Raw genomic sequence first — 25,587 nt, forward strand, 5'->3', positions numbered from 1 at the left:
TTGAGGGGCAAAACTCACAAATGTTTTATTTTTCCAAAATCAGCATAAAACCAATGGCAAGAATTTTTGTAGCTGTCTTGATCAAATTTGGAAACCTGTTGGAATTGCTGTCTCTCTTCTTCCAGGAGCTGGAAACCACTGTTGATATTCTGATGGATAGAAAGAATATTTTAAAAAGTGATTTTCAGACCCTTGAAGAAAAGTAAGCATTCCAAAAATTGGCTAGAGTAGCTTACTTCAGTTGCAGCAAACATCTGTCTGACTATGTTCATTAGCTGATTCATATATTACATTTATTTTCCCTTTAGCAAGGAAATCATCTTAAATAACAATCTGAATGATAGGATCTTGTGTATGCTATTTGATGCTGACTGACAGAAGTCTCTACAATCTTTTAATCTATGCATAGATAGGAACCCTGACTTCTTTAAAATTCTGAAGATGACTGTCTATGGAAATTCTCAGTCACCCAGGTCATAGTTGTCCCAGAAGTGCTTTGTCAAGAGGCAACTGGACTTGCTTTTTTTTTCTTTGACGACATTTCACTTCTCATCCAAGAAACTTCTTCAGCTGTGACTGGATGGTGAGGAATCGAAGGATTTATATCCCTTGCGGACAACTGGTCATTTGCAGTCTTTTTTTAGAGAGTCACTGAGGCCACTTGGAGGTTTATCTGTGTCCTCAGGGCCACCTGAGTAGTGCAAATGGATTTGGAGCCTTCTTGGAATTGCTGAAAGGACTGTGTTGTAGACTGGAGATAGATGATGTTGTATCCCTCTCCTTCTGTTGAGAGAGGGCTGTTCAATTTCGACATAGATGGCCTCTTTGACCCCCTCTTTCAAACCAGTGGACCTCTCTGTCCAACATGTGGACTTTGCTGTCTTCAAAAGAATGGCCTTTGTCTTTTAAATAAAGATGGACTGCTGAATCTTGTCTTGAAGAGTTTGTTCTTCTGTATCTCCTAACAAACCCATCAGGACAAGATAAATCCTTCCAGTTTCCCACCATCCAGTCAGAGCTGAAGAAGCTTCTTGGATAAGAAATGAAACATCATCAGAGAAAAATCAGAAAGTCCAGTTGCCTCTTGAAAAAGCACCTTTGGGACATTATAAAAATTTACATAAGATCAATATTCTCATCTCTGAATTCTGAATTTCCTGTCTCCTTCCCTACAAAAGGAAATGGCTGTGTGTATGTGTGTGGTGCCCATGGAGGTGCAGGGTCCAATGACCTGAAGTGGCCAGTTGGAGCCCCAAATGTTGGCAACTTTAAAGGCTTCTCCATGAATTGTGAAGTTGTGCCAGATGGGAAGCTACATAGGATAGAAAAAGGCTATTTCCATGCCAGAGTGCCTTAACCTGACTTCAACTTCTCTCAACAACAAATTTGCCATAAAATGTATGCTTTATTGTGATAACATTGCTTCAACAAGCACTTAATTGGTCATCTTTTCACCGTGATAAGCAGGCTACAGTTTGCATATTTCTCAGCCTCAGAATGCATTTGTTTACAATCTTATCTTTCTATTTAATAAAAAGCGTCTGTGTATTTCCTTTGCTTATTTTGTAGAAGAATGTCTTCCAAGCAGGCCACCTCTCCATTTGCATCTGATGGAGAGGGAACAACAACCCAGGACTTAGCATCACAGGAGCAGGAAGACGACAACAATGAAGAACTTGTCACTTCCCATCTGCCTCTGCACACCATATTGCACAACAAACCTCACTCTGAAGAGCTCCCAGCTCTAGTCACTACAATCCAACCAGACTCAGACTGGAACAGTGTTATCTCAACTCAGCATAGGATGGTATGTCCTGAAGGGGTGATACATTTTGAGTCATCATTTAGGGCAGCTTTCCTTATCTATAATCTTTTTTGAGATTGTACTGTGGGTTGGTTTGATTATTATACTAAATTATATTAGCTTCTATTTATAAAAGAATCTCTGCCGGGTTCATCTTTTTTTTCCCCTGGAGATGGTTGATGGTTAAGCTTGGGTAAGGTTAAAGAAAATAAGCTAGATTCATGAACTATTATTTTCAATTTGGAGAACATATCAATTTACAGCTTATCTCAAATGAAAGCAAGACTTTCCGGTTCCTCCTTTCAGCAGAAACAAAGTGCAATAATTTTGTCTGTACTAAACTATGGCTAAGTTATATGCTTGAATATAATGATTAAGAAAGCAGCAAGCTTAATAATCCCTTTTCTTGGACATAAATATAGACGTTTTCCCCAACAAGGCCATGATTAGTTTGCCTTAAAAAAATAAATATCTTTGTTAAATATAGATGTTGCTGTTTTCTGATTTAACTTTTAGCATAATAGCTGTTGGGTTCATTGATAATGGATTGATCCCATTAATGTGATACATTTCAAAATGCAGCCACAACTATTTAGATTCTACAGTGAAATACGTGTTTATATGGTGAAGATGATTTTGACTTCTGAGGTAAAAGTTATACTGTTTGATTATTTATATGGATAACATAATTCTACAAGTATCCCTTTGAAATATGAGATAGATAAAAATATCCACTATATGCAGACATATTGTCCATTTTAAAGAAATGTTGACTTCAGTTTTTACTTTCCATATCCAGGCATTGATTTTATATATTGGTAACAGTAAGTTGTAAGTGGCAAAACCTTCTTTTATCCCCTAAATATGAAAGACTTCTATTTTATAAGTGTGTGGTCATAGCATTTCTATGGCATCAATACAGACATAAAGTAAAAGACAGTATCTTAGTAGTGTAGTGGGCAGACTGAAATTTTGCTGGAAAACTTGCCAAAAATTATAATGTCAAATAATTTTATTTATTGTGCTTTTTCAGTGAAAAAAATTGTATATATTGCAATTTAAAAAAAGGTAGCTACAAGTGTATTGCTGACAGAGATCACATGCTGGATGTGCTTTTTCAAACCCTTCTCCTTCTTTAAAATGTAGGCTTTACCCCCTCTTTCCATTCTCACTTTTAGCTATTTCTTTTTAGAGGAATTGACTTCATTACAGAGCTGCTTACTTGAAAGGCTCCCAAATTTATGAAATTGAGTGCAATCACTTATTGAAGTCTAGTTGAATTTAATGGGATTTAATCCTTATTAGAGATTTAAAGATTGTTTTTTTTACTATGAATATAGTAAAGAAGTTACTATATTCTAGTTCATGCTTCTTGCTCTTCTTGAGAATACAGTAATGATGGGGTCGGTTTTGTTGGTTTAGTACCCCACTACTTTCTTGCAAGTACAGGTTTAGATGTTAGCTGAGCATCTTCAGGTAATGACCTCCAATTGCCTAGCCACCTGCCAAGCATTGTATTTAAGGATGTCTCTCCTTGCCACAAGTTTGCCTGTCACCTTATCTGTATGCATTTTTTGTGCAATATCTGAACACCAAAGTTGGAACCAACATTCTGCTCTGGCTCAGTGCCTCTGAATTGATTTAGTATGTAAAATGAGGCAGCTAAATGTCTTGCTCCTTACATCATCCCTCAATGTAATCTCTCATCTGTCTGTCTGATCAGGTGTGACATCATATGGTGTCAGCTAGGTAGCAGTTACTTTCTGATGGCTTGCCATTTTCTGCCCAGTGCCTAGCTTCATCTCATGCTAGATTTGGGATGATGTAGGAGCAAAATTTGGTGCTGACTTGGATATTGAGGGGACGCAAGGACACATCATCTTTTTTAAATAAAGATTTCTGGCTTTTTGTTACTGTGTAAATTTTCCAAAAAGACACAGATGTGATGTGATTTCTGTAAAATGTATCTTTCTCCATGGTTGTGGGGGCAATTCCAAAGAGGGTTCCCAATTCTGATGTTCTTCCCTAAAGCACAAACTAAGTTCCCTAAGTTGGTCATACTACATAATGAGAGAAAAAAGGTGCCTCTAAATCAGAGGTGGTATTCAGCAGGTTCTGACCAGTTCTGGAGAACCGGTAGCGGAAATTTGGAGTAGTTTGGAGAACCGGCAAAGTCTGGAGATTTTACAGCATCCTTCCCCTGCCACGCACACCAAGCCACGCCTACAGAACCGGTAGTAAAAAAAAATGAATCCCACCACTGCTCTGAATCCAAGTGTTAGGGCCTTATACAGTTAATGAGATCAATCACTTATAAAGTAACTGCAAGCAAATGCAAAGGAGACAGTACAAAGTCCATGGATGCTTTATTTTCCCTTCAAGATTTTCTGTTTCTATGGGAAAATTAAGCTTCACATCAACTTTAGCATTTTCAAGAAGCCAAAAGAGATACAAGATAGACCATTATCAGATTTTTGAATCACCTTTGAAAGACTTACTTGAAAATCATTACTGATCTCATGGCCTTCAGTAGGCTAAGTAATTCCATATAAGCAAGGACTAACTAGTGCAGATCTGATATTTAAAAGAAAATTATCTCAGTAAGTACTGTATACCTCATGGGAAAAGCATTATAGCTTATAACATAGTTAGCTATTAACTGTGTTTTATCATGGTGCATCTAGATCTTGCTTAAATGGCAGGTTGTTCATAGCATTCATTTGATCAAACCCTTTTGATCATTCTTGAATTTTTTTTTTAGTTTGTGTGCCTCAATTAGGACAAGAAGCTTTGTGTTCACAGTTGTGTGTTCAATGTTCTCAATTTTCCTACCAGTTCATATTTGACATACAGTATTTTGAAAAAAGAAAATTAAGCTTCCATGTTTTAGGCATTAACACTTTGATATTGTGTGTGAAATTTTGACATGGCAATGATCAGAAGATAAACATGTATATTTTGTCCACTACTGATGTGTGATCAGTGTAAGATGTGAAGTCCATACAACTTTTCTCTGGATATGAATGTGCCATGGAAGAAAAGATTCCCGATCATCTCTTGAGAACGAAGTACTAATTCCTAAATTATAGACAGTGAAAATATTATAGAATTCCATCTGCGGCCTTTTCATGAGTGGTTAAAGATGTTAAATAATAAGCTTTCTCCTTATGTATTTAATAATTTTTTCCACATCTTATATTAAGAAATAAAAGTATGGTGGCAATGGAAAAATGGTGGAAAGCATACCAAAAGCTTGTAGGGAGATGATGATGGAAAGGTATAGAGGAGGTATACTTCAGTAGTTACTGTTCCTATAGATCAATAAATATGCCCATTTATTGCTGCAGCACAGGGTGATTTTGTAACCAAATATTCGGTATACTTAACATTTATATTATCTTGATAAAGATTTGCTTTTATATGAAATGATATGCAGGATGGATTGAAAGTGAGAAATAGTGCTGCTAGATGGAAAAATACATCACTGTCTACATTTCTTCCATATATTTTAAATCATTTTTAGAAGTACATTTTAAAATTTGTACATATTTCATATTCATTATGTTTTATATATGTGTGTTGTCTGTGTATCTGTGTAGATGCTGTAATACATCATTTATTTTGTTGTACTTTTTTGTATTTTTAACCATAATGTTATAGATGTAAATATCTTGATATTTCTTGTAAATATCCTGGTATATGGTTTTTGGTATATACTGTAGATTTAGAAAATTTCAGAATTCATATACTGATTTGTAAAGTGAAAATATGGTGGATTTATATCAAAGGGCAAAGTTTATTTTTGTTTCTAATCCCTAATTCTTAAATGAGAACTGAATTACTGAGTGGTTTTTTGGAGCGTAGAATTTATTTTATTTATTAATTATATTTCTATAGCCATTCAAATCTATGATGGACCCTCCAAAAGCTACTTATGACCTGGTTTCAAAGTTCTGACTTGTCTCTCCCATGACCATGTGAACACAGTTTGGACACTTGACAACTGGCCTGCATTTATTGTTGTTTGTAGTGTCCCATGCTCATTTGTCAGTGATCTACAACTTCTTTTGCCAGAAAGAAGGCAGAAGGCATAGTCTTCTATGAATTCGTAGAAATCACCACTAGTTTGTAAAAATTACTACCCACATGAATAATCTTTTCACACCAAGTATAATAATGGAGATATTTATTAATTTATCTTCTTCTGCCATGAAATTAACAGCTCAGGTAATATCTAAACCACTCTACATAGCTTTTAATTTTTAATGTTTAAAGCATATATAGCATCATTTACAGGTAAGAAATAATTATCAAATGTCAGTTCCTAAACAGATGAGGTTATTAATATTAAGAACAACATGAGTTCTGGTCACAGCAAGGACAAGTCACAAATTGTTGAACATCTCCATTCCCAGAAGATCTTGCCAAGGTTCCATAGTTTCCAGGAACTGAGTTGTTGGACAGTTTGTGGCTTGTCCTTACTGAAATTATTGCGGAGCGTTAGAGATGCTGCACTGCTAACATGAGTAAATCATTCATGTGAATAGTTACATATTGGGGCCAATTAATGATTTATCGGTTGATGCCACCTAATTCAGCTATGCAAGATTTAATAATAAGAAGGGATATGAAAAATGCCCTAATTTCCAGCATTCTGAATAGGACCACTCATCTGACTGACAGTATAAGATCACAGCAACATAATATAGTGAAGAGCCTATATATTTAACTTATATGTATCATTACATTAATTGTACAAATGAAAATTATCTTTAAACTTTTAGGAATTGCTTTTTTACTGAGTATGTGTGTCTGGAAACTAAAATATTTTGCTTTAACGTCCCCTCCAGTATTCCCAACTGTTACTTATATGATGAATTTAACAAATGGGAGGTGCATTTAGAAATTATTTTTGCACTTACTCTTCATTTAATAAATGTCTGTGGAGATTCTTCATTTGATAGATTCAAGAAAAGGTAACAATTTCTATGTTCAAGTAGCTTTAGCTTGAATAATCACCATTCTTGTAGTCTTAGCAATTGGAGAAGGTGAATCTTCATTACACCTTACAAGTGATAAGTTTTGATGCTTCTATTCCTGAAAAAAGTTAGAGCAAAAAATCTTCAAAGGTATATTTTAAGGTATTAGTAGATTTACAAATTAGATCCCTTGTTTTCGTGTACATGAGAACAATGTAAATAATTAAAGAACCATGGCTGAGTGGTTAGAATGCAGTATTGTAGGCTGACTCTGCTCACTGCCAGGAGTTCGATTCTCAAGATTGACTCAGCCTTCCATCCTTCCGAGTTCAATAAAACGAGGATCCAGATTGTTGGGGGCAATGTACTGACTCTGTAAACCAGGGGTGGCCAACCTTTTGGACTTCAGGGACCACCAAACTCATAATTTTAAATCCCAGGGACCACTAACTGGTTCTGTGGGCATGGCCTAATTTGTGGGTGTGGCTTGGTGGGCATGGCTTGTATGTAAATATTATAAATATTTATATAAATATTGAATGTTTTATAAAAAAGAGCAACTTTTACCCAAAATCAGGCAAAGCAGGCAGGCAGATTCAGTTGCTCACAGAATCATTCAGTGATCTATCTATCTGCCATTGGCTAGCTCAGTCTCTCAAATTTGCTTGAACTCGTGAGTCTGCACTGAATAATCAGAACCTGTGCTTAAAAGCAGAGAAGAAGATCTAAAGACCAGATAGGAAAGCAAGAAATCCAACCATTTCTGCTTCCTAGCTAATCTAAATCTGAGCACAGCAGAACAGCTGATGATTGGAAAAAGGAAAAATATCAATTTAGCTGAGGCAAGTTTGCCGGGTAAGGAGTGAGTAGGCGGAGAGGGTTCCCGCGGGTCATGTGGGCGGCGGAGCTTTGTGTTTCTGCACAGCCTGGATTAATTGTTTTGGTGGTGTGTGCTCTGGGGGTGAGATTACTCTGCGGCCCACCAAAATTTTATCACGGCCCACCAGTGGGCCACGGCCCACTGATTGGCTACTGCTGCTGTAAACCATTTAGAGATGGCTGTAAAGAATTAATTGCTATTGCTAATGCTAAGACAGGAAAATAAGTGTTTAGAACTGGAATTAAAGAGTTTGAAGCATTTGTTGCAGAAAGGTTAGTTTGAAAAGCAAGAACAATAATAGAATATAATAGTAGCATAGGCGCATGATTCTGTTTGGATCTAGACTTGGTGATCTGGAAAAGATTTTTTAATCTCAGATTCAGAGTCTCCCTTTTCAGTTCAGAGCCTATATTCAAATCTGTCTTCCTTTGATTGCTAGTGAAAATCAACAAATGGCTGGTTTTTGTAAGTATTACAAATAGATGAAGAATAATTATACACTGTGACATAATGATTTCTCTAGAGTCATATGAAGTAAAGATAAATAACTAAAAGCTTTTTGTTTGTGTGAAGTTTTTAATTATATTCAGAACCCACAGTTCCCTTGTTTCACATTTGAGTACCAAATAGGTTGGTAGTAGACCATGCTGATTGCTACTGGGCAATCAACTTGGATAAAATCTGGCTTTTAAAAACATTTTAAAAACATTTATGAATGCACTAAACTATAAATTATTATAGAAAACAATGGGAATATAGGCCTGGCTTTATTCACTGAAAAATAAGTTTGTTTAAATAAGAATCTGGTATCAGAACCACTTTTTCTTAATTAGATAAGGCTTTTAAAAGATATCCTGAGGAATTGAACCAGCAAATGAACAAGGCAAAAAACAGCCACCATTCCTTTCTAGCATCTTTCTAAGTCAGAAAATAAACAAGCCAGGAATGCAACTTCATTTTTTTTTATTCCTATGACTTTATACCTTATGATTTTTTTTCTTAAAGTTCATAATTTTTAAACATACAATTACACATTTTTGTTACTGTTGGCAAAATAAATCATGTTCCCTTTGCTTAGTGTTTTTCTTATACACAGAGTAGCTGCTGGTTCCTTTTAACTGCAGGAATAAAATTATAACATGGCAGTAAATACAAGGGGGTTCAAAGAATGCATACCTACTAAATCTCCAGAAAGATTACTTATGCTTAGCTTCAGCAGAGTAATATGCACAAGAGTAATATGCACAATCATATCCAAACTCAGCAAATTAACTAACAACCAACCTTGTACTGGTGATCTTTGCATTTGCACCAATTGCATGCTAATCACAATATGCCCCCATACACATTTGTTTTATTTGCCGACAAAATAAGCACAAATACATTGCACATTGTCTACCCCCTTGGAGTCTAATTTCCTCCTAGCAAAGAAATAAAACAAAACTAAACAAAAGAGAGATTACTCACAAGCAGGCTGCAAAGCTTGCATTAGTGAATAGCTGTCTTCGGCTGCGTGCTTAAGTGCTGCTTTCCTCCCAGTTCTCTACATGTTCTTCTCCTTCTCACCACCACCCCTCCCACCCGGTTAACTGAGGTCTGGACTGTTCGTGCTGTCGGGGGAAAAAAGTTTGAAAAAAGGCCAGCCAATTACATACCAACAAACAGCGATACAAAGGATTCTTGGAATAATCTAAAGTTCTGCTGCTTTGTTCTAAGTGTTTTGTTTATAGTCTGGGACCTTTGAAACATGATTTCAGCTCAGAATATTTTCAGACCAAACCTTTTGCGCATCCTTATTTTTAAATTCTGGTTTGGGAAAAAAAGGAAATATTCAAGTTGGATCAGAGTGCTAATGCTTTATATAAATTATTGTAGATACCTCAGCAAAAACAGTATAATTTTATGAGGATAGATTAAAAAACAACAACCAGGGAGTAACAATAAAAAGAAATGGTTATAAAGGTCCTTATTTCTTTCTCAGGAGGCACTAAAAATAGATGCCGGATGAAAGCAAATAATGGCAGACAAAATACAGGTAGTCCTTGAGTTATGACCGCAATTCAATTCAAAATTTCTGTTGTTGAGACATTGTTAAGTGAGTTTTGCCCCATTTTACGACATTTCTTGCTTCAGTTGTTAACTGAATTTCTGCAGTGGATAAGTTAATAACCTAGATGTTAGGTGAATCTGGCTCCCCCACTGACTTGGCTTGTCAGAAGGTGGCAAAAGGGGATCGCATGACTTGGGACACAGCAACAGTCATAAATATGAACCAGATGCCAAGCATCTAAATTTTGATCACATGATCATGGGGATGCTGCAAAGGTTGTAAGTGTGGAAAATGGTCACAAGTCACTTTTTCAGTGCCGTTGTAGCTTTGAATGGTCACTAAAGGAACTCTTGTAAGTTGAGGACCACCTGCAATTCTTGAGTGTCCAACTTTTTCTATCATATATTCTTCCTATATCCTTTAAAATATTTCTTGCATTGAGTAGTGACTTAATTCTGTAAAATATTGCTTCAATATCACCTTCTTAAAACAAAGTGAGCTAGCAATCTGATGAAATCCTGTATGTGTTTAGAACTTGTCATTCACAGTAGGATAGTTGCTTCTTTCCCCCTGTTTCCTCTATCCCTGAAACTTTACTTATATGGAACCTGAAGAGAAATGTATTATTTTAAACAAGATATTGATTAGGTTTTGGGGTCTGCATAACAAGCTGGGGAAGGTTGAAGGGCCCTTTTAGACCATATAAATAGAGTCATACTTAATTTAATAAATTTCCTTTCAGTTATCTGTTAAACTCGACATTATAGAATTTGGTCAATCTACTTACTCCTTAGTTCCTTTTCTTGCTGGATTATTCATCAGTTTTGATGAGACTACTCCTGTTTGTCTAATAAATTATTGAGGTATCAACAGATTGATTTTAAAAACTTTTAATGTAGAAATATTGTTGAGATTGACTTGTACAATTTGTGTACCATGGGGCAAAATTAATTTATCAGGGGATGAAACAGGATACAATCCTCCTATTTTGTGTTTTCTAACAGCCACATAAACAAGGAAATGGATAAGCATTTGAGAACATTAGACTTGGTTGATTTAAAAGTGACCATCATAATTATTCTCATAAATTCTTTGCATGGTAGATCATTACTGTACTTACATTTAGTAAATCTATCTGGATCTTCTTCTATTAGATTGTGACTGTGTTCACACATTGTACCAAGCCATATTTGGTTTTGACCTGATGTATCATGTAATCACAGCCATTGTGATACATAAACTATGTTTGATACCTGAATCCTTATGAATCCAATTAATGATGCTTGAGATAACCATGGCTTAGTGGAATGTGTGAAGCAGGTCAATGTTTGCCTTTTTCGAAGGGGTTATGACATTTAAAATTAACAACACAAATGTATATTTGATTAACTCATGTGTACATAAGTTGGCTTAGAAGTTAAAGTGTATTTCTAAATTTGTGCTTAAAAATATATGTCTGTTGTCAATAACTGCTAAATGTATTGCCTTTTGGTGATGCATGTTAACCAACATATAAAAACTTAAAGTATAATTCAGTGAGAGGGTTAATAACTGTTATTCTATATATGTATGTATATTTGTATACAATTGGTTTGGGTTTAAAATTTTTCATTTGTTTTTTTCTATAAAAATAAAATATATATCCTGCCTCTTCAAGTTATATTGATTAAGTAATAATTTCTATTAGAGTAGAATAAAATACAGTATGAAAGTGTTGTAAGTTGATAAGATGTAAGGAGTACTTCTTATCTATTTAAGAGGAGTGCATAATAGAAACTTTTTCTATTCTTCTTTAATAGAGAAGCAGCTACATATGCTCAGTATAATAAACAACATTTCCAAATGGATTCATGTGTCAATAAACTACTGTTCTCAACAGTAAAAATCCATGATGTAATGCTCACATACAATAACTATATAAAATAATATAATATAATAATATAATATAATCTTATTTGCATGTGAATGCATGAACTGAATCCAACTTCTTTTGCTTCAGAGTTTACATGGTTTCTGCAGTAAGGCTGCAATACTGTGCCAACCTATCTGGAATTGTTCCTTATAGGACCAATGCAACATTATCTTCTGTAGTGCAACGCTGAGTTCAGCCCTATTACAATCTATTCAGTTCAAGAAGCACATCCATAGCTATGTATGGATCGCATTATAAAACCAATATACGTTTATGCCAGGTTATCCTGATGCCTACAGACTTCCAAATGTTGCTTTAATTAAATTTATATGATACCAACTCCTACTTTAATATGCTAACTTGGCAATGGTATCCCTCTTTGAATCAGAATGCCAAGAAAAAGATGGCATATGGGGAAGGGAAGAGAGGATAAATGACTAGCCAATATAGCATGGGGATATGGGGAAAAATGGTTCTCAAAGATTCTGAAAAAGCAGAGGTTTTTGAAATTGAAATATACCAGTAGTGTCTTCTTGTCAGGTGAATACTAGGACATGTCCAGGAATGGATGTGCAGTATAATTGTCATGTGCTAAGATTAACAAAGGTAATGCGCTTTGTATCTTCTTTCCAAGGAAATTATTTGACAACTATATCATGTATTATCAGGGGTGGTATTCTACCGGTTTGGCCCGATTTGGCCGAACTGGTAGGTCCAAGAATCATCTGTGAGCGAACCGGTTCACTCCAATGATCAGGTGTTGGGCCCCGCCCGCCCTGGCTCTATTCTGACCTTTATTTCCTGATTTTGAAGCTCAACTGCTTCCCGCTGCATAGCAGATTGCCGTACGTCTGGTGTTTTTCACACAGGGAGAGTACAGGATTGCAGGAGAAGGTCAGTAGCAAACCCTCTGCGCATATGCAAATGCACCAAGCCACACCTACAGAACCGGTGGTAAAAAAATATGAACCCCACCACTGTGCATTATCATATGTGTATTATCATGTGTATTATCATACATTACGTGCCTATGACATACGAAGTTGGACTGTCTAGAACAGATTCAGAATGTGTACCCCAAAATTTTCATTTGAAATCAGGTCTTGGGAAAAAAAAAATCAGGACTTAGCCTTGAGGAAGTCTGGAACACTGGGATTTGTTTCTTTTTAAAACTTAATCATTGATTATGGGCCTTCAGCTTTATCTGGGCTACAACAGCATGCTTTTGGGGGCTTCTGTGGATATCGGGCTTTGGAAACAGTCTTTCATTCAATTGCAGTATTTTTTTTCCCAGCGTGTTTTGAAAGTAGAAGCATTTATATGCTGTAAATTGTTTGGTTTCTTTCCTACTTTGGTTGAGAAGGAATCAGGTATGCATGCTGATTAACACACTCCAGTCATTAACATATGATTATGTGGGCTGCATATTGAGCACCTGCCAAAGGATGTAATCCAGTACTTTGCTACATCTGTGCAAGACTTTATACATTTTCTTTTGTACTTTGACAGCTTAGAGAGGAAAAATGGGCTTTGTGTCTGTTTCAAAGAATAAAGCTGGGTATGTAGAGTGCTTTTGTTGAGTTAGGAAAATTAGCCATGGACATCAGTTAGTGAGGTTTATTAAAAAGAAAAATGTTTCATAGCCTTGAAACATGACTCTTTCAGCAATTTGTATCACTAACATAAACACACAGGATACAACATTTCTCCGTGTTTATAAGGATTATCTTTTCCCAGATTTGGTAAAGGGATTCCTTATTTGTAACATTTCTATGAGATTCCCTTACATCCATAACTAGTTTTTATGTGTGATACTTACAAATGGTTGAGTGCAAAATAGATGCAAAAGCTGGGTAAATATAAACTCTGTAGAATTTCTAATATTGGGTGATAGTTTCTGAAGGCATCCAACTTTTTGCTATTTGCAACTCACTTTAGAAGCATTTACGTTATAGTGATATGTGAACAAGGTTCTCTTGTTGCTCTTGATATACATTTCTAATGGCTTATTAGTCTCTGTCTTTCTGGGTCGATCTATCTAATCTATCTATCTATCTATCTATCTATCTATCTATCTATCTATCTATCTATCTATCTATCTATCTATCTATCTATCTATCTCTATCTCATTTGCTTTGATTTGATTTGCTTTGGAATGTTAAATTCCTATTTGAAGGAGAACTGCAGAAGCTTACAGCCATGAATAACATTTGAATTTATTTTCTAGTACATGAGTTAAATATATAGAAACATAGATTGAGCATTCTAAACAAACATAAAAATCCATTACCTCTCATCAGCACTTCAAAGAGAGAATCTTTTCTCCAGCCATTAACAATTTTTGAGAGACTCCAAAGTTTAGTTGTTTGGTGTTTTTTCCTCAGGATATTATTCAAATATTGCAGTTTCCTCCTTTGTTCCTTTTCACATTTCATATTGAAAACTGGCTTTTATACCTTAAGTCAATTCCAAAATGAGAATTCTGTTCACAAAATCCTGATAGAGGCTCTTTACAATAAATGCACATAGTTTTAGTATCATTGTGGCATGACTCTATTAATTTAAAATAAATATAGTTTCCAAATGTCACAACAAGCATAGTGATGTGGCTAAGGACTATATTATATGATTAAAGAGCACATAACATAAAGGCTACTTGTCAAAAAACATGATAGTCAAGTTGATGCTAATTTAATATTTGCTAAATCTGAGATTATTTCAGATTATCAATTGGAAGTTAAATACAATTTCTTAATTAAATAGTGTAACTTTTTATATAACCAAATTGGCAATAAAGGTATATCAGATTTATTGTCATTCTTTGTACATAAAACAGGATAACCAACCACAGAAAAATTGTATAGTGAAATCAGGATAAAATTAGAGCTGACATGTTATTTTATATTGCAAAGACCCAGTTATATTATAATGTCATTCTCAGCTCTATCCAATCGCCCGACTCTCTTGAATTAAGGGATTACAGGGTTGTAAAAAGGAAGCTTTATAGTCAGCGATTATTTTAAGCAGTTATTGAAGAAGTTGCTCAATTGTGTTTATCATTTACAATTGTTAGGAAGAATCTCTTTTGGTTCTGATTGTACTATAGTTCCCTTTTTGGTCTGGAATCACAATAGTTAGATTAGGTGTTATCAAGTCAGGTGTGACCATTGGTGACAAAGTTCAACCATCTTGACCTATGAGGACATTCCAATGACCTCCTTGATTTTATCTTTTCACCAGAGCTGGTGTCATTCCTTTCCCCCCTCCCCTTCTTTCAAGCTTACCAAACATAATAGGTTTTTTTTAGATAGGCCTCAACTGGTTGGTTACAACTGTTTGAAGTTATGATAGTCTTGGAAAGGGTGCCTTATGACCCATAAAGCACCCTTTATGTCCCATAAAGCGCTTCCAGCTGTTGTAAAAAGTTGTGCCACATCTCCATCACACGACTGCATTTTAGGCACTTGGCAACCAGCTCACATTTACAATTGGCTGCAGTGTGTCATGGACATGTGTCCATGATTTGCAACAATTTTTGGCAAAAAATACCCATCTGGTATTTGTTCACTTAAGAACAATGTGGTTCACTTAATAATTATCAAAAAAATGGGTCTGGTCAGGTGGGTGCCTTGACGTATGATTACAACAACTTACAACTGAAATTATGATCCCAGCTGTGGTCATCAAGGATTATCTGTATTCTGTTATCTGCTTGTATCATATGCCTAAAGTATATATATATTTGCTTGCTAATTATTGCTTCAAGGAAGAAGTCAGTCTAAGCTGGATTGATTGGTTTTTCTTACAGCCCATGGTACTCTGGATAATTATGTCCAATTCCAAATCCATAATTCAGAGAGGTCTTGCTGCTTTTCCATGTCCTGCTTTAACTATTGCATTAACTATTGATCTCCGTTGTAAAAATATCCATATCTTTTCTCATTATGTCTGTCATTTCCAGCTTTCCTAGAATTAATCTCTTCTTTACATCTCAAGCAACCACTTCTTCTCTGTGACAGCCCTTGAGATATTGGAACATTGCTATCATGTCACCCCTAGTTCTTTTTTATTAAAGTAGACATACCCAATTCTAGCAACTGTTCTTTTTATGTTTTAGCCTCTAGCCCCTAATAATCTTTGTTGCTCTTCTCTGCACTCGTTCCAGAGTCTCAACATCTTTTTTATATAGTGGTGACCAAAACTGGATGCAGAATTCCAAGTGTGACCTTACCAAGGCATTATAAAGTGGTATTAACACTTCACGTGATCTTCACATTATTTAGACTCCCTAACTTTGCTGTTTCTGAAAACATATGGATTGGCTCTTTGAGAACCATAAATGTGTTTCCAATATAGCACTGAGGTTAGATACTAGTATCTCCAGAATAAAAAAGAAAATCTGGCAAATAATGTTACTGGCTGCAGTTTAGTCTGGTAACTATAGAGCTGCTTCTGCTAATGGAATCAAAAGCTTTAGTTTTAAATCATGGGGAGGTTTTGTAAGTAATCCAAACACTTGTGGACTGCCCTATAAGTTCCTGTTAAGATCTGATATCAACAAAACTAAGAAGGTAACTAAGCAGTGGACTGATGACATAGAGTTATAACATGAAATCAACCAAATTGATCTGGAGAAGGTAGGAGAAATCCTAAACTACTATTTTTAGCTTTTATTTCACTATTGTGCTTTAGAGAGGAAGCAAGCTTGAATAGAAGCATTATAACAAAACTAAATTTATAATACTTTGGAGACATTATATGATGTGATAGAATAGATGATAATGTTGATCAAGATGGAGAAGAGGCCAACAGTAAAAGTGGTGGCCCAACAAAATGCTGGAAGCTACAAGAGTTCATCTACAAGCATTGCATAATATGGTAACAGACTTTTATCCATAGAATTGCCAGGAGATGCTACAATTCGGTGGGACATATCTATGATATTGCACAAATTATCTGAGGTTGCTTAACTACTTTAAATACCATAGGCCTTCTTCACAGACCATTTTAATGTTCTCCCTTTGGCAGTCTTAGAAGCAGATATAACAGTCTCTTGAGTCTTTGGCCATCTGAACCTGGACAAGTTCAAACATGAGTTGTTAAAATTCAGCCCTATGCTGCTATTTGGCTAAGGCTATTTGTTGCAGGCTATAGTAGTGAAACAGTGTGATCACCTGGATGAATTCTGTATCCAGTATTTTTTGGCTGACAAAAACCCAAAAGTTGTAAACATAGTAGAAAAATACTGTTACCTGGCATATAGGACTTGATGCAGAATGGAATTACCAGTAGGGTAGGGCTAATATGCTTATCAGAATACTATCATATGTTATCTTTTATGGTTGTATTTTATGTGTTACTTTCCATTTTTATCTTCACAAGAAATTAATCTGTTAGATACCAAAGTGGTGCTCCCTACATACATCAAATATTTGCATTTTGACCTCCAATTTTGATTCTAGCTGTAATCTTTTCAAGCCTGCCATCTTATGATATATTTCCTGTGTAATTGAACCAATATAAGGATTATATGCATTTTTATCTGAAAGCCTTCCTAATTCTGGTTTCTCCAAGTTCAGTTTTTACAGGAGCTTCTTGTACATTGTAAAGGTGCCTCTGAAGAATAATCAAATGTACTGGCATGCCTTGTTAGCCTTAATATATTCCTCATTCTGGCATGAATCTACACAATCAAAGGCCTTGCCACAGCCAATAAAGGAAAAGTAAACCATCTTGAATTCTCTTGCTCTCTCCATTATCCATCTTTTGTTAACACTCTAATCTCATGTCCCTCTGCTTTTTCTAAAACCTGCCTGTTCATTTGGCCTTTCTTCTCTATGTATGGCTTTATTCTTCTTTGTAAAGATCTTAAGTAAAACTGTGCTTGCATGAGGAATTAGCACTATGGCTCCCTTGTTTCTCCCTTCTTTGGTATAGGTGTACATACCATGTTATTATTAATTCTACTTCAAATTTGTTTAATCACAGGTCCACCAGTTTCAATAGATCTACCTTAAGCAAGAGCACAAGCTTTTATTTATAAAGTGCTTTTCTCTTCAGCAATATTTACTTTCTCTTACAGCGTTTATCTTTGAAACTGGAGAGAATCCTGGAATTACTTGAGTGAAATAGGTAGGGAGAAACTTCAAAAGAAGAGAGAAGGAAAGGGTTAAAAGTTCCCCTGTTTTATAAAAGAATCATTGGACAATGTGTCTGCAGTGTCAGAAATGCAGTAGTTGACATTTTAGTTTTTTATTCTTTGGTGTAGGGGTAACTGTTTTTGCATTGAGGGCCATCCTTCATTCTTTAGTCAGGAAGACTATATTAAGAAAACAGCCAGTTAGTAGTTTGTAAACAGTGTGATGTAACAGCTATAATAATAATGAGGAGGAGGCAGCCAAATGAACAATTTACTAGTAGAGTGCAATATACCACAGTATTCACAGTATAGAACATTTTTATATATTTTAAAATCTTATTTAAAAAACAAGACAACATTAAACCAGTGTACAAAAGGTTCTAATATGGAATTTCTCCACTGAGCTTTGTTGGAAAATGCAGAGGGACTTTAAGGTGGGGGCTTTGTCCAGTTTTAAATTGTTCACTGCGCATCTAGAGAATTAATTAAATAAACATTTCTTGGTACATATATTTTGTTGGAATCCCAACAGAAGAAAATATTAGTACAAAATGACAAAAACATTTTTTCCATAAATGTTTGCTTTGTACTTGAATTAAAAGGGCCAACTTGCTGCCAAATCTTAGAATTAAAACCATTTTGGATATCCCGCTTTCCTAGGGTATAAGCATTTGCATGTATCCTATTAAATGTGATGACTGATACCTTTCTATACCAGGGAAGGCTCAACTTCATTGAAATAACAAGCAACCCATTCATGTTACTGATTTTTTCTTCTTCTGCTATCCTGGCCATTCATACAAATATTTTCCTTAAACCCCTATAGGAGTGGATTGTGTTTGTATGTAGTTCTGTTGGCCATTGAACAGGAAAGCATTGTAGGCTTCCAATATGTGATCCCATCTGCAACTATATTAACATTGCTCACTTGTGTTACTTTTCTTATTTTATGAATTAATTTCCCCTGTTGCACCCAGGTCTTTTGAAGGATATTTTACTGGATTTTTACTGAATACAATTAGTATTCTAATAGCACAATGCACATAGGCTTATAATTTTAGATTTCCTTTTCTTGTGGAAGAGTAGATTTTGACTTGAAAATGAAGGATACCCCCTTTTTGATCCTGCCCCTAAGACAATACAAACAATCAGCTCATTCTACCATCATTTAACAGTGCCCATGGTTATGCTAGCCCTGTCCTATATTTAATTGTGCACAGGTTAGGTACACAAACTACAGTAAATAGAAAATATAATGCCATCACCTGTATTGTACAAGAATCTGTTTCTGCACCCTGACCTCAATGCTTGTTTTACATATAGATTCCCCTTGGCTCCTCAGTGTTTCAGCATTTCTCTCTGATAATTGCAGCTAAGGTTTGAATGAAAGCAGATGTGTCACTGAGTTTATACAGTATGCTTGAGCAGGTTTATTTTAATGATAATTTATTTCAATAGAAGAAACTACAGCTGATTTATTTGGTGTACAACATGCTATGTTTTAGGCTGTGGCTTATCATAGTATTTAGGTTCACACCTGATGGTTTAGCATAATACATGAATTGTGGTCACTGAATTTAATTGTGGTTTGAATGTTAGTTGATCCTACCAGGTTTAATTTAAAGTAATAATAGGGCCAAACTATTTAGTTTATTTAGCCCAAACTATTTGGTTTGTGTAACAGCAAACTAAATAGAGCAGGGCTATCAAACTCCTGGTCTGCGGGCCAAATGCATCACATCCTGGCCATGCCCATGCCTGGGTCAGCAAAGGAGGGGAAAATCCCAATATGTCATGTGATGCCACCATGACGATGTGAGTTTGACACAAATAGAGAGAGTATCGATAGTGGGGGATTGCATGCTGAAACTGAAGATGAACAATCAATCCTATAGCCTATTTTTAGTTTTTTTTTTTAACAGGTGTCGTTACATGTATATAGTTCATGTTCCAAAAAAGAGCAACCAGCAAACTATCTTTTATAAATAGAGTTTTTGTACAATGAGAAATGATACCTTTACCAAAAATAGCACCTTAACTCAACTTTGTTTTAGGAATGTGATTTTTTTTCTTTCCATTTCCAGATACAGAACATTCCAGGGAACTCCAGAACATTTTGTTCTTCTTCAGGACACAGCTAATCCAACTATGCTATGGGTGGTCCAGCAATTTTCTGGAAGTAAATCCTATGGAAGTGGCTCTAGGCAACCATATCCAAAAGATCATAAACTATTTCCTGTTCTGGAAGTCTTATATCAGATAATTGCTAGACCACCCTTAGAACAGCCAGATTGGCAGGGTCCTAAGGAAGAACGAAACATTAAATTCTTTTTTCACATACCTAAAATGCATGAGCACAATGATAACACAAATAAAACTAACGCAGGCTTTTGCAGTCAGTTTAAGAACAATCCTTCAAATATTGTCTGAAAACAAATTATTATTGCTTTCATTTAGGTTTCAGGCAATTAATTCTGTAAATCAGGTGTGTCAAACTTGTGGCATCACAGTGGTGTCACATGACATTTGGGACTTTTCCCCCCTTTGCTAAACCGGGCAGGAGTGGGGCCAGCACATGATGCATCTGGCCCATGGGCCATGAGTTTGACAACTCTGCTGTAGATGGTCAAAATTCCAAAGAAAATCCTATGGAAAATCCTCTCTTTCACGCATGTTTCTGTCTCTCCAGCTTGCATCCATAGTTTTAAATCAGACATTTTGATACACAGAGAATATATTCTGCTGTTTCACTCTAATTTGTTCTGTCAGTTGTTTTCTAATGAACCGGATTGTAAAATATATTCAAAGTTTACATTGTTATCATTTTATCATTTGCCTTTCTTAGATAATTTCCCTTCAAATACATGGCACAAGACAGCATTCCTACAATACTGTCTACTATAGACCTGATCCCTTTCCTAAGAGATCTGTAGGGGGCATGCATAAGCGCACCAACGTGCCTACTGTCCCTGTCCTATTGTTTCTTTTTATTTTTCTTATATGTATCCATTTCATGTATTCATAACTATGTTTATACTTATACCTGTTATCTTATAATCGCTTGACAAAATAAAATAAATAAATAAACAAATTTACTTGCTTCAACTTCCACTAGTAATAGTATTTTCTAACTACAGGTAGTCTTACAACCTACGACCATAATTGAACCCAAAATTTCTGTTGCTAAGTGAGACATTTGTTAAGTGAGTTTTGCCCCGTTTTATGACTTTTCTTGACACAGTTGTTAAGTGAATCACTAAAGTTGTTAAGTTAGGAACATGGTTGTTAAATGAATCTGGCTGCCCTATTGACTTTGCTTGTCATAAGTTCACAAAAGGGGATCACATGACCCCAGGACAGTGAAACTGTCGTACATAAGAGTCAGTTGCCAAGCAGCATCTGAATTTTGATCACATGGCCATGGGGATGCTGCAGTGGTCATAAATGTGAAAAACAGTCATAAGTCACTTTTTTCAGTGTCGTTGTAACTTTGAACAGTCCCAAATGAACTGTTGTAAGTTGAAGACTACTTCTATTTAGTTGACATTTGCTTGCTTAATATCGTGAATACTTTGAAAATTGTGCATGTATTTCAGGTAGTCCTTGATTAACAACTACTCGTTCAGCAACAATTGGAAGTTATGGTGGTATGAAATGAATGCTGCTTATAACTTTTTAAAGTTCTAGCTGTCCCATCACATCTGTAAGTCACATGATTGTCACCTGGTTGCTTAGCAACTGACTCACATTCCTGCCATTTGCAGAAAGGTTGCAAGTTGCTTCTGTAAGTCATTCCTGCTCCTGCTGTTTTTTCTCCTAAAAGGGCCTAACTACAGAGTACAAGATTTTATACTCTCTAGTACGTGTGTGTATCCCACTTACCTACCCACTGGCTTGTATACGAGCCTCTTGGATCTTGCAATTTCCTGCCACCTTCTCCATTGACCTTGTTTGTTGCAAGCTGGTAGGAAGTTGTAGTAAGTTCCTCACTTAACAACCCATAATACTTACTTAATGATTGCAATGTAGACTGCGTTGCTTAGAGATGGAAATTTTGGTCCCAATTACCATTGTTAAGCACAGATTACCTGTCTTCTATTATCAGTCAGAAGTAAGTTGTATTCACTAATGTTTCTTTAAAACACCACTTACCTCAGATTAGGGCTGTCATAGAAAACAGGTTTTTTTGCAATATCAAAAGAATAATTTCCCAGTGTTCTTGTGAACTGTTTGTTTTGTCAAAACTCCAACACAAATTGAGTTATGATAATGAGAGTTTAATATCCACACATAACTTCAGTATTTGACAAACAAAGCATCAGTATAGTTTTCCTCAAATGAAAGGAATAACTAAAATGATAAATTTCTTTTAAAAATACTCTGCATGCATACAGAGAATTCCTTTCCCACACCTTAGGTGATCTTTGGCTCCAGAGAATATACATATTTCATTTGTATGTGTCTCTAAAATATGATTTTGATCTTGGGTTAGGAATTCTGATATATTGCATAATTTTCATAGAGTATAATTGGTATATTTCCTGAGGAGTGTGAACCAGGATGTGTGTAACATTTGGCAAGGGCTCAAATTATATGGACATGGATAACCTCTTTACTTAATAGAATTCTTTTACTTCTTCTGCTATGCAATAATTGGATAACCACACTTTTTCAAGCTTTATTGACTACTAATGGGCTAAACATTTGCTTTTGTTATACAACAGTTGAGAGATCCCCATAATTATAAAGATGTCACCAGATACTGATTTATTAGTAATCCGAATCAACATTGCTCATTTGTAGACCAATATTGGAATAAGAAGTGGAGTTGTATCATTTATATGGTATGATTGCTGCAGGGAGGCAATCTTTGAAGGTAAAATTGTCCCAGTGAAGACTTCCAAGTTATCTGGAACTGCGAATGAATGTTGTTCCATAGAAGACCAAATACTACAGTTATAGGCATGAAAGCTCTATTTTAGCAGATATTTATGGTACATACATGTAGTTCGTATAGCAAAACTTTTAGTCATTCACACACAGGAATCAACCAGAATTGATGTGAACAAGGCAACTCAAGGCACGTTTTGAGCTGTTTCTTGAAGGGAGCATGTTTTCCATCTCTAACTGGTGGAGCAGTTCACTGAAGTCAAAAGGAGTTTCTGTGCATGCACAGAAGCCACATTAGATGAAGTGAGACAAGCAGTAAGTGCACAGCAACAGTGTCTTTATGCTCGTTATCAAAACACTGGAACAAAGCATATTGCTTTCAGAAACAAAACCATTCTCCACTTAATAAAGCTGTATTTTTTAATTGTTTAAGATATTTAAAATATGTAAATAGAACAGAGGATCTGTTCCAAAAGGCTATTGATGCATAAGGGACTGGCTTTAATCAATTTCTTGCAGCTATCTTTATGATTATCCAAGCATGAATGTTGGCTTGGGAGAAAGGAATCCTCCAGAATGCAAGCCAACGAGGAGGAGGGAAAGTTCTAATATATGTGTAGAATATTGCTTTCACTTCACAGGATTTAAAACTATGATAGCATGTGCTCTCTGTCTCTATGTTTCTATGTAGGTGTGTGAGTGTGAGCATGTGCAGGTGTGTGTCTGTGTGCATGACAAAAATGGGGAGGGGGGAGGAAGAATAATTTTAAAAATGTATATGAAGAAAGGAAAGGATGAGCAATACATTATTTAAAAAAATCAAATTGACCTGAAACATACATCAAGGAGGAATTTAGAAACAGAAATAAATATTTGATAGCCTTCATACCAAAGCTGAATTCCCAAAAAGTTATAAAGGGTTTTTGGTTAGACTTCCTGCAAGAGACTTCCTGATGAAACATGAAGATGTGGCATAAACCTCTTAGAGAGGGCTATAAAGCACCATGCAGCGGTATATACTTCTGTTGCTATTTCTATAAAGATCCTGGTAAATCAACTTCTTTTAATGTAACTCTAAAAGACTGGATTTGCATGACACATTTAACCAGGTTAGTTAAAGATCTAGCACCTGCATTTGCATAGCATTACAAAACTTGGTTAATTTTAACTTTTCAAAACTCTTGTTGTAGTGTGGTTTATCATATGTGCAAATTCACTCCATTCAATTAACTTACAGTTCAATCTATTGTGCAAAGCGAGAAAATAGCTAATAGTGTATATTGGCAAACTTTAATTAGGATCTTTAGGGTTAAAACACATACAGTCAGGAGTCTTCAAGTCATTACAGTACTTTAATTTATAAAATAATTCAGAAAAATTGCAAAAATCATAGAATGTCTTTACGTACTGATTCCATATAAATGCTAGAGTTAGAAATGCAAAGAAATAAATATAACTTTCATATTCAGGATCAGCTCAGATGTACACTGAAGATGTTTGGTTCCACTGCTGAACTGCTGTAATTAATAAGCAGATTTGTCTAATATTATCCAGAATTGATTGTTGTTGTTGTTTTCTTATTGTTGTTGTTATGTGTGCTGTGTTCTGGATAATGGTAGAACAGGACTTGGCCTTTTCAAGTACCTTCTTTTCAGGTATTTGAAAAGTGTCAATGGCCTCCCCAGGCATCAAGGATAAAAAATACCCCATTTTTATAGTTCTTCCATGTAAGATTTTTAATGACAAGGTTCAAATTCTCCAGTCATCATTATCCTACACTAATATGGAAAAAGATCCTACACTGACCATACAAAGGAAACTGGTTGTAGGAGGAGTGGCAGAATTTGGGGGTAGAGTTAAAAGACGGATCATCCTACATAGCCAAAAGCAGTTCTAAGTCCAACCCTCCTTGGATTCTGTTAACCTTTATCTAACTCCAAGTAGGTGCTAATTGTTAACTGAGAAGATTCCTGTGTGTAGGCAATATAAATCGGTTTAATATGACCTTCAGCGTGAACCTGGTTTTTCACACTTGATATGGTTGTTTTAATAGTTAAAATGAATATATAAATAACAACCCAAACTATTTTATATTAGATTTACAAAAGAAACTTGTTAAAGTTTTGAAGAATTTTGTAAGAAGGGATAAAGAAAAAGGAAAATAAATCAAGTTGTAGGACATTTTTTGAGGGGATCAAAGAGATTAAGAATAAAGGGAAGGAATATAAAATTGGTTTAGTTGATTAATATTAAAATATATATATTGTGAACTCTGGTAAACCTAAATTGACTTTTGCTGATCAGGACTGAACAAGAAGACTTTAAATATTTGTTTGTAGATGAGAGATGAAAGATGGGGAGAAGATATCATTTGTTGTAATTTGAGAAAGGTGATACGTTACAAAAATTGTTTATACTTGTGATGAGCGGGGAGGAATCATTTCCTTACATATTTTTTTTTTCTTTGCCAAAAATGCCAAAGGACTTTCAAGAACATTTGATGGCCAATAAACTTCAGTTCAATTAATTTTTCCTAAAGAATAATATCAAAATTGAAAAAAAAACACCTTTCTAATCATTGTATCAGTGGTGGCTAACCTTTTTGGACTCCTATGCCACAAATTGTGCTCACGCTTGCGTGCCAGCACCCAGAAGGCAATGCGTGCCTCCTCATCCCCTGCACATGCACACGTGATCCCCCCCTTACCTGCACTGCGCATGTGCATGCTTCCCAGCTGATTTTTTGGGCCTTTTTCAGCCTCCCAGAGGCTCGAGGGAAGCTTCTGCAGCCTTTGGAGGCCGAAAAAAATACAGGAAGTGATGAAACGGGCCTGTTTTTCAGCCTCCAAAGGTGTTTTTCAGCACATGCACAGTGAGGTAAGTTTGCCTGGGGCTCGCGTGTCCACACAAATGGCTCTGCGTGCCACCTGCAT

The 25,587-nt window shown here is 35.6% G+C and overlaps 1 protein-coding gene across 11 annotated transcripts in view; it reads left to right on the forward strand.

Annotated features, from left to right (window-relative positions):
• The window catches only part of SOX6 (SRY-box transcription factor 6), a 487,451-nt gene that overhangs the window by 188,353 nt on the left and 273,511 nt on the right, over nucleotides 1-25,587 (forward strand). For all 11 annotated transcript variants that reach the window (XM_087950911.1, XM_087950909.1, XM_087950910.1 and 8 more), the window contains one exon: nucleotides 1,570-1,807. In XM_087950911.1, the coding sequence (XP_087807037.1) occupies nucleotides 1,574-1,807 (234 nt within the window). In that variant the 5' untranslated portion in view covers nucleotides 1,570-1,573. The remainder of the gene's footprint in view (nucleotides 1-1,569; nucleotides 1,808-25,587) is intronic.

This window comes from Notechis scutatus, chromosome 1 (genome assembly GCF_049901735.1).
Source record: "Notechis scutatus isolate UNSWTSFEM ecotype Mainland chromosome 1, rNotScu1.2, whole genome shotgun sequence".
Classification (NCBI taxonomy): Eukaryota; Metazoa; Chordata; class Lepidosauria; order Squamata; family Elapidae; genus Notechis; species Notechis scutatus.